The sequence below is a fragment of the Molossus molossus genome, unplaced genomic scaffold (assembly GCF_014108415.1).
Source record: "Molossus molossus isolate mMolMol1 unplaced genomic scaffold, mMolMol1.p scaffold_m16_p_2, whole genome shotgun sequence".
Taxonomy (NCBI): Eukaryota; Metazoa; Chordata; class Mammalia; order Chiroptera; family Molossidae; genus Molossus; species Molossus molossus.
Genome location: NW_023425355.1, coordinates 140,586,168 through 140,602,138, shown reverse-complemented (window position 1 = coordinate 140,602,138; position 15,971 = coordinate 140,586,168). Strand labels below are relative to the sequence as shown.

The 15,971-nt window shown below is 40.3% G+C and overlaps 1 protein-coding gene across 6 annotated transcripts in view; it reads right to left on the bottom strand.

The window, feature by feature from the left end:
- Positions 1-918: 918 nt before the first annotated feature.
- Positions 919-15,971, bottom strand: part of GPM6B (glycoprotein M6B) — a 150,484-nt gene continuing 135,431 nt past the window's right edge. For 4 of the 6 annotated variants that reach the window (XM_036271354.1, XM_036271350.1, XM_036271353.1 and 1 more), the window contains 6 exons: positions 13,700-13,886; positions 11,857-12,013; positions 8,794-8,965; positions 6,517-6,590; positions 5,378-5,443; positions 919-2,122 (listed from right to left, as the gene is read on the bottom strand). In XM_036271354.1, coding sequence (XP_036127247.1) covers positions 1,973-2,122; positions 5,378-5,443; positions 6,517-6,590; positions 8,794-8,965; positions 11,857-12,013; positions 13,700-13,886 — 806 coding nt within the window. In that variant the 3' untranslated portion in view covers positions 919-1,972. Of the gene's footprint in view, positions 2,123-3,043; positions 3,681-5,377; positions 5,444-6,516; positions 6,591-8,793; positions 8,966-11,856; positions 12,014-13,699; positions 13,887-15,971 lie in introns of those variants that run through there. The other 2 variants (XM_036271351.1, XM_036271356.1) reach the window with 1 other exon arrangement.

The following is a 15,971-nucleotide window of genomic DNA, read 5'->3' as shown; positions in this document are numbered from 1 at the left end:
AAAATGACACCATACTGAGGACGGAGAAAGATAGTATTTATGTATGTCAAAAGGCAACTGAATGAAGCTATAATTTTATTTCATTTCTCTTAGTACATCCACAACTATTTCCACCTAAATCTTTAAAATAAGCATACACAAGTATTGACTATTATCTACAAATATTTATTGTAACACTTGAATAGAACTACAGGAAGCCCTTGGCACTGATAGAAAATATTGATTCACTGTTAGGTTACAAAAATTTATACATAGCAAAATTTAATGCTCTTTACATAAAAAATATTAGACTACTTAAACAGAACTTTCAAACATTCTTGGTAGTAGCTACCAGAATTAGAAACGTAAAATTAGGCTTTAGACACTGCTTCTTCTAGAACACTGGACTCTAACAGCACCTGCACTGCTGGAGAAAACATTAAAGTCTGTCATGCAACAGGAAGACACACCACCAAGCTATTCTGCAACAACCGTTCTACACAGAAGAGAGCTTCTTCCAACTAAAAAAAATAATAATCAAGGTCCAAATAGGCATTTTTTAGGCATTAACAACAACAGAAAGAATCCAAATGAAATATACTGGGTGTTCAATTTTAATAGCATATTGATAAAGGTATGCTTCCTTTCATTGTAATACATTTCTGCACATGTATATGTTTTAAAATCCAGGAAACAGTCAAACCACAAGTTAATTCTTAACATGAATATACATAGTTAACCCTATATTATGCAGCCCCTTTTCAAAAGCACTGATGCACCCAACAGTTATATGTATCATTTCATAAAGAACAACACAAAGTTTACCATCACTAATACCCAATACCTATAGTCACTTAATATTCTGGAACACAATGATTTAGAAGGCAAGTTTCTTTTGAAAATGGCTTAAACTCAAGCAATTAGTTTTTTGTTGTTGTTGTTTTGTTTTTGCTGAACATCGAACTTCTATTATTCCAGGAAACTAAGACTTAGATAAGAAAAGGTGAAATAAATACCTACCCTAGTTTAAATTACTTAAGTATTCAAGTCTATAAAAGTAGGAGGTCTGTGGTCTATTTGTAATTAGGTTATAGATAGTTGGTATGAAACTGTAAACTCACTTTTCAGACCACATAAAAATGGTTTAGAATGGTGGTCATTTTAATAAGGTAACACTTCTTAATTAAGAAAAATGTTTGTGGAAAAAAATTCTGTGAAGGATTTTGGGTCTCCCGTTGTGATATAAGTTCTTAGAAATTTACAGCAAATACTCATTAAGGCAGAGCTGACATTTATTTCCCAAGAATGACAACAAGTGGGCCATTTTATTGAAATGAGGTCTTTTATAAAATTGATTCCAGAAAGCTTGTCAATGAGTCAGATTTCAGCTTCTTTTATGGTAGGTATAGCAGAATTGTAGTAGCACATTTTAGCATTATTGAAAAAACGATTTTGATTGGATTATGAGATTACTGTGTCCTTGTCAGTTGTAAGAATCACATTATCTTTGATGAGCCACAGTTTAATAAATGTCAGCTGTCAGAAATGGAATTTCGCACCAATTCCATTTTATTTCCTATTAGATACATCTATTTGAGGACAGATGGCATACATGAATTTATGGTCACATTCCTTGATGCTGGTATATCATGGGCCCCTATCAAGGAGTATGCCATATTCTCAGTGCCTATCTTGGAAGGATTGCTCTAGCAATAAATGTGAACATGCCACAAATTTCAAAAAGATGAGCAATCATTTTGTCAAGAGTGTTGCCTTTTAAAATGGCTAACGTATTCTCCAATATCTGTTCTAAAGAAAAAGGTTTACCTACTGGAAGGTTTTCCTAGAAATACATCCCAGCAGCTTGCGACAGACAGTGAAGTGTTTGCAGTTCTACATGAAATTGTTGGCGGGAAACATCTGTACCGCAGAGCAGCTGTCTGATGATTTGTCAGAGCTGTCAATGCGTCGGCAGAAGCACTCTGGCAAACATTTATGTATAAGAATTGAGTTGTTCTTTTGACCGGGACTGGATATCTTGCAGTTCCTGTTCTTCCTTTGCTTTGATATCCTGGTAAGCCTGCATTTTGCTGGCATCCTTTAAGTAAGCCCAGTTAGAAGACAGTATCATGAGGAAGTGGATCTGGAAAAGAAGGGTGAGCATGATGGCTAGTGAGCATGTAAGAGGCAAAGCAAGCTGCTAGGCAGATTAGACGGTCTTGACTGTAAAAGGGGGAGAGGGTTATTCTGTATTAATACTCATTCTGCGATCAGAGGCATCAGATAACTGAGAGCATGCTCTACTAGTAGGCTCGTAGGCTCAATATTAAAAGGCTGAAGAAGAGTTAGTATACAGACATAATGAACTTGAAAAAATGGCCAAAGTTATTGTTAAGGAAAGGGAAAATAAAATACAAGAGGGTGCTTTTTTTTTTTTACCATTTTGAGAGTAATTTTAAAACTAATACAGAAGTTCAGTAACACGTTGGTGGTTATTTTTAAATAAGTGCGGTGCAAAGATCTTTCCTATCTGTGGATAAAAATCAATTCCTTAAAAAGCCTAAAATTGTGAACAATGTTTATTTTGAGTAAATAATAAAAAACTACATATTTAACATGGAAAAATTAAGTGAACCAAACTTAAAAACTATAAGCAAAGTATGCAGTCTCCGTGTTAACAAATTTTTAGTAGTAAAACCACATTTTCCATTTTGTGACTGCCATTATTTCATTTCAAAAATGTAAAAATCCTATTGGCATTCTTTACAGTTGATGTGGTCAACACTTTCCCATTTATTTTTCTCATCTTTCCTGCAAAATCTACATCTCAAATTCCTTATATTTCATATTTCCTTCTCAACATTTTTGAGACTTTCAGATCCAGGAACAATTTCTCTTCCCATTAAAATCTTATGTGCAGTTTGAGAACTGGCTTTGAGGAATCAGTTACTACTCACCAAAAAAGTTTAAGGTTATCAATTTTGTGGGCTCTGAAAGGAAGGATTGTGTTATATGTAAAAAAAGAAAAACACATGTATAAATCCTTTTTTTCAGAGGAGAAAACAAATGGGTGGCCTTTATTTTACTTCAAATTTTCATCTGATTTATTTGAGGGGCATTTATTTGGTTGTCAACCATATAATCATTAAAAAAATTTTAATGAAATTTAAAATACATTTGTAAAATATTTTCTAGGAGTCTGACAAAACAAAATCTAAACTAAGATGGTTCTCTTCCATTCATCTTCGGCACTTTTTTCATTTCACCATTGAACTTGGTTATCAAGCCAGTAAAAATAATGGTGTTTCAGTTTTAATACTTCAATGAGAGTTACTGCTCAAAGTTTAATTTTAAGAAAATTAATTTTTAATGGGTGCTCAGCAGTGTTAGTAAATAACTGAATCCTTTTCAAAATGAGGAAATAGCCAGATCTCATAATTTTGTAATTTGTGTAGGTAAGTCATCTTATTAATCTCCCATGCGGAATGAGTTGACTAAAGCTATTTACAAATTACTGATACAAAACTGCAGAAACCTAGACTCTGCTTTAGTCTGTGGTGTCAGTGATATTCATGCTACATCATACAGCTCTCTAAAGCTCCTTATGGGCCTTATGCAATTTAGAATTTAGTGCAGCAATCTTCCCGACTCTTAAACTTCAAAACCGCATAGTTATATGTAGTAGCCATCATGTAGATCAGCTGGTGGAAGAGAACAAAACATGACGTAAGATATAGGCAGTGAGGGCTGGTGCCACGACACTTCTAAACTTGGGTGGGGCGGGGTACCAACTCAGCCTGAGGTGTTTCTTTTTCCCAATTACAATCACAACAGGACATTCTCATGTCTAGCACACACAAACCTTTTCTCATTTCACATATACCATACCAGTCCTCGGCTCTGTACTCGGCTCTGTCCTTGGCATGTTTATTAAAGACTAGGACGTGTTTAAAAAATGACAAGATAGAGTTCTGGGTCAGCAGCAGAAGATGAAGCTACATGCTCTGTTTTCCCTCGTCTTTTCCAAAACTGTCTACTCAGCAGCAGTTAGTCCTCTCCTGCCTGTTGTTCAACCAAGAGAGCAGGCAGCAGCCCAGAGAATAGGTCACCACTGTGACTTAACAAGTGCTGTCTTTTCCTGTACTGTCATGAGAAGGAATGACTTCCTTGGAAAACCTGGGAATGACTCATTTCTGAGCAGATGATATGCCCCCTTGCTCTATCGATCATAGGTTTCTTGAAATCACAAACTAAGCCCTCCCAAATTATGTATCACTGCATGTACATACATATGCACACCTGTTTGTGTTTATACACTTCATTATTTGCAGATGATGTATTTTTGAACTTGCCTGTGTCCTAAAATGTCTTTGTAACCAAAAATGTTGTGACCTGAGGGTCGCAGAAATTCAATCCTGTATTTCCCCAAGGAGCAATGGCTCCATGTTTGTTCAGTGTTGGAGGGAATTTTAGTGAGCATAACTGTGCACCACAAGATCAGGGCTCATAGCACCTTCACACTCATTCATGGACATGTGCAGAGTGGTGAAAAAGTCTCTCCTTCCAGCGGAGGTCAACCAAGGTGACACTGCCTTCTTGTTCCAGGTCTGTCTGCACACAAGTGTCCTTTTATAATCCGTTTAGTGGCATGTGTTTTGCATGCTTGTGATTTCACTGTTTAAATATTCCCTACTTGAAGTGTTGTGTAGTGTTTTAAAGTGCAAGAAGGTTGTGAGGTGCCTTATAAGAAAATACATGTACTGAATGTTTTCCATTCAGATATGAGACGTAGTGCTGTTGTTCAGTGTTAATAAATCAACAATGTATACTAAATAAGATGTCTTTGAACAGAATCACACAAAACAAGGTTATGTATTTGATCTGTTTGACAAAAAATGTGACTAGAGGCTCGCAGAAACTTAATCCTGTATTTCCCCAAGGAGCAATGGCTCCGTGTTTGTTAATTCAGTGTTTGGGGGAATTTTAGTGAGCATAACTGCGTACCACAAGATCAACGGTCCAAGTCTGCATGTATACTGTATATGCACATTTCCTTTTGGAAAAATGAAACAGGTAATACCTCATGTAACCATTTGTCCATGATTTAAGTCATGAAAGTAACAGCTAAATATGCCACAATGCAATGTTTCAGTTAGTTTACAGGTGTTCCAGGTATTGGTACCATCTCTTTCTTCCACAGAATCCAATTTACATTACCTATAATCGGTGTCTGGACAGCCAACTAGTATACCTTGCAGTCTAGATATGTGGTAGGTTTACATAGGTGAAACTGAACCAACCCTGAGTCCCAGGAGTGTTTGCTGGAAGGGAAATCTGTCATTGTAGAGACCGCTGGGAAGGGGAGCTAGACTAGGCCAGTCCTTGGGCCATTACTCACCAGGGCAATGACGGTGGCACCAGCTCCAGCACAGGCCACAATGAACAGGTGGTAGGACATGTAGAACTAGGAAAGAAGAGAGCACCAACATAAGCATTTCATGTGTAATGAAATGGCCTACACCCGTTCCAGTGTGCTGGCGTCATCTTTCTAGCTATCTCTGCAAGGCTGGGTGTAAGTATGCACTCCTGTCAAGCCCAGTTGGTCTCACCTGGTGGGTTTTAACATTTTCTGATGCTCAGGCTGTACCCTAGACCAATTAAATCTGAATATCTGAGGGCTTTGCCTCAGCCAGCTCCTTGATGACTGCAAAGGGCAGCCAAGGTTGGGAGCCCCTGCTTTGAGCCAGCGCACATAGTAGATATATAGAATGACCAGCCAGGTGGGCAGAGTCTCACTATTTCAGTAACTGATTGCTTTCAAAAAGCATATTAGGATGCTTACACATGCAAACTTCTAGTGCATTTGACAATTTTATAGACAGTTGTAAACCAATGCCTGATGAACATTCTGGGGCCCAGAGATTTTAAAGCGAAGTGTGTTAGGATTGAGTGCCAATGAAGGGTGCACTAGAAATAACAGCAATCACTCTGAAATATAAATGATTAACTGTGACTTGATTTATAAAAATTTGGCTTACATACAATTTCAGGGGACTCTTTTCTCTGAAAATTAATTTGTATTTTTTCTGTGACAAATGTTCTAGTTTGGAAAACTATCTAAAGGTGAAAGAGAAGAGTCTATATACAGGGTGTCCCCAAAATGTATACAGGGTGTCTGTAGATTCTAAATGAAATATATTTTAATAAACACTGCCTTTATAATTGTTCAAAGTTGTGTATACATTTTTGGGGGACACCTTATATATTCAGATTTGCAGGATTGGGATCACTCCTAAATTGTTGACAAAAGAGATTGCTAAAAGCCTCACTGAGAGGGCTGGACCAAGAGAAAGGGCCATCTTGTAGGTCAAAAATGCCTGCGTATTGGTGAGTACATACAGTTTACTCTTTAAAGTCTGCAAAAGAGAGTTTTTCTTAGCAGCCTTTAAGCCATTGCTCCTGCTCTTTTTCCCCAGGAGAAAGGACACTTTTTTGCCATGTGATCATCTGTGAGCCTCTGATGGGAGGGGGGTTTACCTCATTTGTGTTGCAGATGTTCTCTAGGGCGGAGCCGCATATTTTTCCTGGGAAAGCATTCCAAGGAATGATACCTGTGAAGTGAATCCCAATACAAAGTTAGGTATTAGTGCAAACTACAACACTTTGTGCCGTCCTGAGTCCTCACCACTTTGGAAGCCAATCACAGTGCAATTGTAGGCTATGTTCTTCATCTGCAGAACAGGCGTTTTGGAGTAATTGGTTAAGTTCCATTTGGACTATAGGGCATGAGCAAAGTCAGGTAGTCTATAAGACACTTTACCTGATATAATTTTTCCTTCAAATTGTGCTTTGTTTAGTTGAGCTGATAACTGTCAGAATTGATTTTCAAAGCAGGGTTTTCTCTCCTATGAATTTATGAACTATAGTTAAGCAGCTGCAGGATGACCCCCCTCGTAAAGCATTTCATCATGCTGAAGTCAAGTCCATTTCCCCATGAATTTCCTGGTCTGTGGCTTTGTTACTCAAGCTCTTTGTTAGTGGTTTGCCATAAGTTCCGAAATTGAGAGTCTGTGCTCAGAAAGTTTCATGGCAGTTCGACAGTTATGTATATCTTTGCTTTCATATTCATTTTTATCATTTTACATATATTTTGGAAATACTTTGGGATTGAAAACTCTGACCTTCGCCCTGGCTGGTGTGGTGCAGTGGATAGAGTGTCAGCCCATGCACCAAAGGATCTTGGGTTTGATTCCCAGTCAAGGGCATATACCTGGATTGCGGGTTTGATCCCTAGCCCTGGTCGGGATCGTGTGTGGGAGGCAACCAACTGATGTGTCTCTCTCACATCGATGTTGCTCTCTCTCTTTCTGCACCTATCCACCCCCTCCTTTCCTCCCTTCCACTCTCTCTAAAAAAAATCAATGGAAAAAAATATCCTCCATTAACAACCATAAAAAGAAAGAAAGAAAACTCTGACCTTCATCACAGAGAGTGGGGCCTGCACAGTCTGTGGTCTTTTTCGCCGTAACTCCAACTCCCCCCTGCAGTGACATTGCCCATTAGGGGCTGCTGCTCTTTTTGCCATTAATGAGCAGGTGAATGCTTAAATATTAAACACAGCTCAAATTAGATTCCTCCCAGGAGGTAAGGAAGGAGGACTTTTTAAAAAATCCTTATTTCCTCCATCTTTGTCTTGGGTCATGAGTAAGTCTTGATGCTTCAGAAGAATGGGAAATGATGAGTCCCTAAATTGTCAGTGAAACCAGTGATTTCAAATATAGATTTAAAAAAGATGATTACCAGTGATGGAAAATTTGTAGTAAAAATATTTAAGAACAGGGAAATGGCATACATTTAGACATTCATTTACAAATACTTTAAAAATCAGCTTTAGGCTTTGTTTTCAATCCATCAAAAAGAACAGTATGGTTTAGCCTTAGTCTTTATGAGAAGAGATTCTTAGGCTGAGCTTGATGGGCAGTTTAAGGCAAGTTTTGTATTATGTTGTAAGGTAAGAGGCTGAGAATAAGCCACATGGGAAAACAAGCAACAAAAATGAAATACTAGTCATTTCTCTCTCCTTCTCAAAGCTCTGACAGAATAGTTACTTCTTCTTTGATTCTAATGAAAAGCTGTTTTCTCCTAGTTGTTTCTGCCAAGAACAGGATTTCCTGCCATCCTGGCTAGAAGCACTAATTAAACCCCTTACGTAAGGGGATGTCGCCTTCTCTCATTCAGCAGGGAAATCAAGTCTCAGATTAATTGGCAGGTACAGCAATGGCCTTCTGTGGCTTGTCAAAATGAACCAGCCTTCACTGCCTATTAAGGCAATCCCATTTATTTGAAAACACATTTGAATCTGTTTCCAACAGCTAGCTTTTATAGAATATATTCTCATGACTTTAAAATACATTTGGATTTCATGTCGTGTTTTTCACGACATATTTTGGATAGAAAGTAAGATGATACAAAACTGAAAAACTGAAAAGAATATGTTACATTTTTATAGTGGACAGTCAGAAATCTTTTTTTTTTTTTGATTGAACTGAATTATGAAATAGCTTCTCATTATAAAAATTTTTTTTACTACATACTTGAAAATATAACAAAATGTGGAATGGCACCTTTTAGCAACTAAGAGCCTAAATGATTTTTTCCATACAGAAAAGAGCATATTGAGGGAAAGAGTATACACTCTTCCAATAGAAGGATGTATGAAAGAGATCATGATTAAAAAGATGCCCATGTAATAACCAAGGTACAGGCGTATGCACAAGAGCATAAACATTAATGGGGGGGATTAAAAGGAAGTACCATATTGTCGGATATCCACGCAGATCTGTTCCACACCGGCTGTCCCGTTGGTCTGGGGTGACTTGATGACTTCACAAGTTGACCATATGTTGTAGAACATAAACACAGGCACCGCAGAGAAACCAAACACGCCAAGCCAGGCCACTCCCAGCACGTAGGTAAGGAAGACAAACTAAGCCAAAAAGGAGGAGGAGAAAGAATTGTCACTGAACCTTCCAAGGTGCATCCCCTGGGAGGAATGATTCTGCATTTCCTACATGATACCAAACTTGTGTGATGCATTCAATTCAGAGCACCAGCTGGGCCACAGTAGCGACAACGCAAAGTGACAAGAAAGAGGAGAACGAAGGACTGGCAACTGGAGCAGGGTGGTCACACTCTCCAGAGTTAAAGGATGGAGAGTGTTACTACCTGAAGCGAAGTTAGTTAAAAGTCCTTCTTTTAACTAATAAACACCTGGGACCTCAAGAGGTGATCTCCCTTGTCTAAGGTCTCAGAGCTAATTAGTAACAGGACCTCCCATGTGGCACTCTTTCTAAACATCAGTTCTGTACTTACCATGCAACAGTGTCTGGGTGGTTTCACAGGCCACTTGAATTACAACTTCACATTGATTTCTCCAAAATTACCTTTATTTTATATAATACATGGGTGATATAATAGCAATACAAGAAGCCCTTTCTCAAAAGGAACTTCATTAGTTTCATGATCCTGTGACATTACTAAAAGCATTAGATCTTGAACCTATATTACAAGTTTAAAACAGCCTTGAACACAAGCATAATACACAGTGAATCTGATAAAATGGTAATTTCCCTCCGGTTGTTTTCATTTTTAAGATTCACACTAACTGCAAGCAGAGCCCTGGCTTAGGACAAAATCATCCTGTTCACTCACATGTTGCCATGGGCAATTTCAGGAAGAATGTAATCATATTGCTTTAATTTCTTCCTAACCTGCCTTGACTACCAATTTTCAGAAAACTTTAAAAGGCTGCTTCAAAAACATCATGATATTTATATTTTCAGAATGTGCACCCACAGAATGTGTGGGTGAAGGTTTGGAATCCTAGTTTGGCTTTTTAGTTTTTCAAGCTGATGCTGATGACCTGACGTTTCCATGTAACTTTCTACACTGCAGGAAATACCTGGATGGTGCCAGGCTGGCCTGGGGGTCAGGCTCAGACAGGCCACCTCCTGTTGGTCATCTCAGGAAACTGCAGAAACAAGGCATTTTATCTCAAGGACATTTACACTTTGGGAAGTGTTTGCATTTCTAAAAGTATTCAAAAGAAGCAGATTTCAGCAGTTGCATAGCCTTCCTTCCCTTTTTTTAATTTAAAAAATTTTAATCTACACCTGAGAATATTTTTCCATTGATTTTCAGATAGTGTGGGGGGAGGGGGAGAGACAGAGAGAGAGAGAAATATGGATGTGAGAGAGACACATTGATTGGTTGCTTCCTACATGACCTCGACCCAGGCCAGGGACCAAACCACAACCAAGGCACGTGCCCCTGAACGGAATCAAACCCATGACCCTATTGTCTGCAGGCCATCATGCTAACTGCTGGGCCAAACCCGCCAGGGCTTCCTTCCCTCTTTTTAAGGGTGGACTACTCCAGACTAGGCTTTCTTTTTCTTGCTATTCAGAAGAAAATGTGACTTTCTTTCTAAGAACTCCACAAAGACTTCAAAAAGGGCTGGTGGTTCTTTGCTTGGTGAGCCTTCCCTTCCTGCAGCGTCAGGGCCCCTGAGGGCAGCCAGTGCCAAGTGGAGAGGGCCCGTGGGAACATTCCAGTCCTGGTGGCCTCCAGCATCCAGAGTTCTGTTCTTAGTGACAGACCATGAGTGGCCTGCAGAGCCTAAACCAGTTGCCATCTAGCCCCATGCAGACACGGTTTGCTGGCCTCTGGTCTAAAGGAGGACAAAGCTTAAAAAGAGCTCATTAAAAGACAGCGTTAGAGCCCTGGTGAGTTTTCTCAGTGGTTAGAGCTTGGGTCCGAGGACCATAGAGTCTCAGTTTGATTCCCAGTCAAGGGTACGCACCTTGGTTGCAGGTTTGACCCCCCTGCCCCGGTTGTGGTTGTGAGGGGGGCAACCAATATATGTGTCTCTTCTACATCAATGTTTCTTTCTTTCTCCCTCCTCACTTCCCCTTACCCCCAACACTATCTGAAAATTAATGGAAAAATATTCTTGGGTTAGGATTAAAAAAAAAAAGAGTTATAAAGAATGCATCACGGAGTAACATTCAGAGGGGATTGAGTGGCTAGTGTGTGTGAGTCTTTTTTTTAAGGCTCACGCAAGGATATTTTTCCATTTATTTTTTAAGATTTTTTTTTAGATAGAATGGAAGACAGGAAGAGGGAGACAGAGAGAAACATTGATGTGAAAGAGACACATCTATTGGTTGCCTCCCATTGACCCCAACCATGTCTGGGGATCGAATTTGCAACCCAGGTGTGTTCCCCTGACCAGGAATCAAGCCTGAGACCCTTGCATCCAAGGGCCGATGCTCTAACTGCTGAGCCAAACTGGCCAGGGCCATGCGAGTCTTCATGGCCAAAATCTACATTCAAGACATGCAGAGGAGCTTTAAGACAATATGCAACTTATCTCCTTTCATTGTGGGGACTTTATATATGAAAAATCTTCAATAGCCTCATTACTTATATCTTGATGAGGGGAATGTTTGATTTAATAATATCAGCCATAGATTTTAATTTATTATCAATAATATATTGAAGGCATTTTCAAATTCCTAACTCGAAAATGTTAAGAACACTACAGGCGTACCTCGGTTTTATTGTGTTTCACAGATGTTGTGTTTTACAAATTAAAGGCAAGACTGTCCACCAGCAACAAGATTATGACTTGCTTTATGGAGATACTTGCTTCATTGCGGTGGTCTGGAACCAAAGCTGAGGTACCTCCAAGGTCTGCCTGTATGTGTGTCATGGACTCTCCCTCCACTCTCAATCGTCGCATAGCGTTTCCCAGCTACAAAGTACAGGGAGGCGTGGTTCTGGTTGTGTACCAGGTGGTCGGAGGTTCCTACTCACCATTCCACTGATGCATCGGCCGCAGGCTGTGGTTTTAAACTCCCCGTGCAGTTCTTTCACTGCGCTCGTGGTGTAAAAGCCTTCAGCCAACAGAATGATCCCATACAAGAAGAAAAAGGACGCAATTCCATAGATGACATACTGCATCAGTTGGATTCTACGGGAAGGAAGAAGAAAGCCTGAAAAGTTAAATCCTCTGCCTGGTAAACAATGTTTTCAGCCTCTGGAAGGAGGACATGGGGGGGGGGATGTTCGTGTGACATCTCCTGCCCTCTCATGGCTGCAGTGGGCTCATGGGGCATTCCGGACAGGCATCCCTGCCCACTCAATCTCATCCTGGGCCTTTTTTTCAAGGTGGGCCCGTTGTTGAGTGGGGACAGCCTTCCCAGACACTCATCCAAGTCCTGTGCTGTGTGGGTTACAATCCTCATTTTGCAAATAAGTAAACACAGGCATTGAGGAGTTAAATTATCCACCCAAGGATGCGGAGTTAGTGGCAGAGCCAGCATTTGAACTCTGGTCCAATGTACGTGTTCCTTCTGCCATGTCAAATGCCTCCAAACCAGGCCTCCTGGTTAATGTCATTTTGATAAAGCCACTAAGCAAGCACTCAGGGCTTCCTTAAGGAATAACTTGGGCAGATGTTTTTTTTGCACTGAGATTCTCACTACATAAGTGATAATGTGCAAGAGGTTTAAGATACAAAAAGCCAAGTCACAACTAATTTTGTCCTATGAAAGCTGACTGGGACCTAACCTTTGGCCGCCTGGGGAGCTTTCGGAAATACTGGTACCTAGGTGCCAGAGATTATGACTTAATTGGTCTGGGGCAAAGCATGGGCGTGGGGAATTTTTAAAGATTCCTGAAGATTGAGAGGCACTTATCAAGCTCACTAGCTAAAGCAACACACCTTTCCTGGGTTCAGTTGTGGTAAATATTCTTGGTGGTCTCTGCACGCAGTTGGATTCACTCATTAAATCACTTGTCCTGCTTGATCCTCCTAACCTCCCCTACCCCTGGTCATTTCTTTGGATTTCATTCATACGGAGAAAAAATAATAATAAAATTGCCTAAGGACTCTTCCAACATGATTTCATTATTCCATAAAAATTCATTCATGTCTTTTTCAATCGGGTGGAGACGTTTCTTATGATCACAGGACACCTAAATACTGTGAGATTTTGGCAGTCAAGGAAAAAAAATAAAACACTGAAGGCAATGGAGAAGGAGGAAAGTATATGAAGAAAATATACTGCTGCTGGGCTTGCACAGTTAGGAGAACCTGCATGGGAGTTGTTAAGACTCCACTGAGAAGGATTCCAGAATGGGGAGGCAGAGTTTTGAGCTCAACCCCATTAACTTCCCCTTTTATGCATTGGAAGATGTTCTGGGATTTTTTCTTCTGCCTGAAGAATTAATGTCAAAAGTCTTGCGCCTATAAAATTAGAGGGTAGTCCTCGACAAGGTTTCAGGGATGGTCATTTCCTGTGAAACCACTGGAGGGCGCCTCTTACTTGGGAACCATGATAACTGGTGTGATGACTGGCAGCATCAAGCTATCACCCTGCCACAGGCCCCCATGTCCAGAGCTACAATGTGTGGAGTGTCTTATGTGAGTGCTTTGCCATTCCCACATGAGATCCCAAACATCCTGGGGGCCAAACACCCACTGCATTCTTGGTCCTTTAGTTTTCCTTCTCTCATGGACCTTTTTATATCTATGTACAATGAGCTTTCATGGAAAGCATCAGCTTTCTGCCAGGAGAGCGAACTTGAGTCTTTTTGAAAACATCATGGGATTGTTGCATTTTAAATACATTTTTAAAGGAAAGCAGGTACTTACACCTCACTCAGCAAGGCATGGTCACTGGTGTTGGTGGAGAAGTGTTGCTCAAGAATCGCCACAGTGCCCGCCAGAGCCACATGTCCACAGCCACAGAATAAGGCGACCCCGGAGAAGCAGAGGATGGTGGCCACCAGAGAGGCATAGGGGACTCCTCCCAGACACTTGATGCAGCACTCGAAGCAACCTGAACCCAAAGGAGAGAAAATATAGCTGTTATGGGCAAGATGCCTCTGGTCTTCATGAACACGTTAGCAGAGAAGGTTCTACTTTTCCATCTTCTCAGATTCTATGGTTATAGTGCAATATCCCAAGGGCCAGTGGGGTAGTTGTCAACATCTCATATTCTGTGAGTGAGGACCCTGGTTCTCCGAGAGGGAACAAAGCTTAATGTGCTCAGGGTGAGTGGCAGAACAGCCAGTGACAAATAATTATACAGTAAGATACAATTCTAGAGCTCTCCGACTGACCTGGGGTTGGGGGGACCTGCTGAAGTGATGCGGAGCAATCGTTCCACTAACAGTCAAGAGAGGACAGTAGTGGAGCCACAGGTCTATGAAGAGAAGCCACCATCGAGTTCCCTGTAACCTCAACTTTCTGGGGTTCCAAGTACCTCTATTTCTGTAGCAGCCAAAGGCTTTGCCTGAGCCTTTACCTCCTGGGAAACCAGAAGAATCAAATACAGTAATTATACTGTTGCTGCATTCAGAAAAATATGAACGTGATCATTGTGGAAAGGTGATGGGTATTTTGGTCTCTAGAAGTACAAAGTCACCAAGATCCACTCGAGTGGATCCCCTCCAGTTTCACTCATGTCAATATAAGAAATACCTTCACTTTGGAATAAAAATATCCCCCAGCCCAGCAGCACAAGCAGTCTATTCATAGTCCTCCTCCCCGGCTTCCATCTGCCCTCTTCCCCAGCACACATGTTTAGAATAAGAACCCAGAACTGGTGGATGACATTTAAGTACTTGAAGAAGGAAAAGGAACAGAAGGGAAAAAATAAAATAAAAAAGACAAAATGAACATCCATGAAGTGAAATGAAGGAGAAAGAGCCACACTTCATTCTTCATCTTGAGAGGAATAAGACTTCTATTTATTTTAAAAATAAACTTTTACTTGAGATGTCCATGGAGACCTCCCCAAGGGGCAAAGCCAGGTGCCATTTTCAGTTGGGAGACATTTATGTTTCAGTAGAGCAGTGCTGGCCTCAGGATAATATCACTACCTCCCTGACCTCCCGTCCCTGTTTATATTATCCAGGCCCTTAAGTAAATGGCTTGTCAGGGAAATCGAACTGAATGCATTATGAGGTCTAACAGCAATCAAGTGCAGTTCATTACTTCAAGGCAAGCACATTAAGCCAGCTACATTTGTTTTCCCCAAATGGTCTTTACAGTAGACAGGGAATGACTACCCAGCATAAAACACTGGAGACAGGCTTTTTTCCATTTTGATGAGCATCCCGTTTTAAATTAGCATTTGCTTAAACCCACCACATTACCAGATTTCTCTGCAGTTCACTGGAAAATGAAAAAAAAAATGTCAGGACTTCATAAGAAAGCATATTTCCTTTTATTTTAGAAGACGATGAGTTGTTTTCATGAAGACCAGCCTCCCTGAAATTGATTTATGAAACTGCATAAAATGGGAAGCTGTGCACAATACAGTTCAAATTCACTAGCAAGTCGGTCCATGAAAGAGTTTCAGATACGAGATTTTTGAACAAGGATGATGGACTTCAATCTTATTTTGTCATATGACTTTCCGGGGGCTGAGGTGAGGTGAGGTGAAACAATGCAACTAGAAGTCCAAATTCTTTCCATGCTCCCAAACCAAGAGAAATCCCCAGCCTCGATGTGTCCCATTACATAAAACAAAATAGACCTGCATGTGCTGTACCTTTCACAACTTTCCCCACTCTCAGTCTTTATGATGTAAGGACAAAATAAATTCCTGCTTCCTTGGCTAATGAAGTTATATCTGGTCCTTACTGGATAGAGATGTAAGGCCTTGAGACTGTGCTGTCTAATAGGGTAGCCCCTAGCTCATGTGGCTATTTAAGTTATTTAAAATTAAATAAAATAATAAATTCAGTTACACTAGCCACATTTTCCATGCTCAGTAGCCACATGTGCTATTTGCTACCCTATTGGGCAGAGCAGATATAGAACATTTTAGCATCACAGAACACTGCTTTGGAAGATACAGTTTGACCTGCCACATATTTGATTTTCTGTAACATGAGCTGGGCTCTAATTGAGTTTT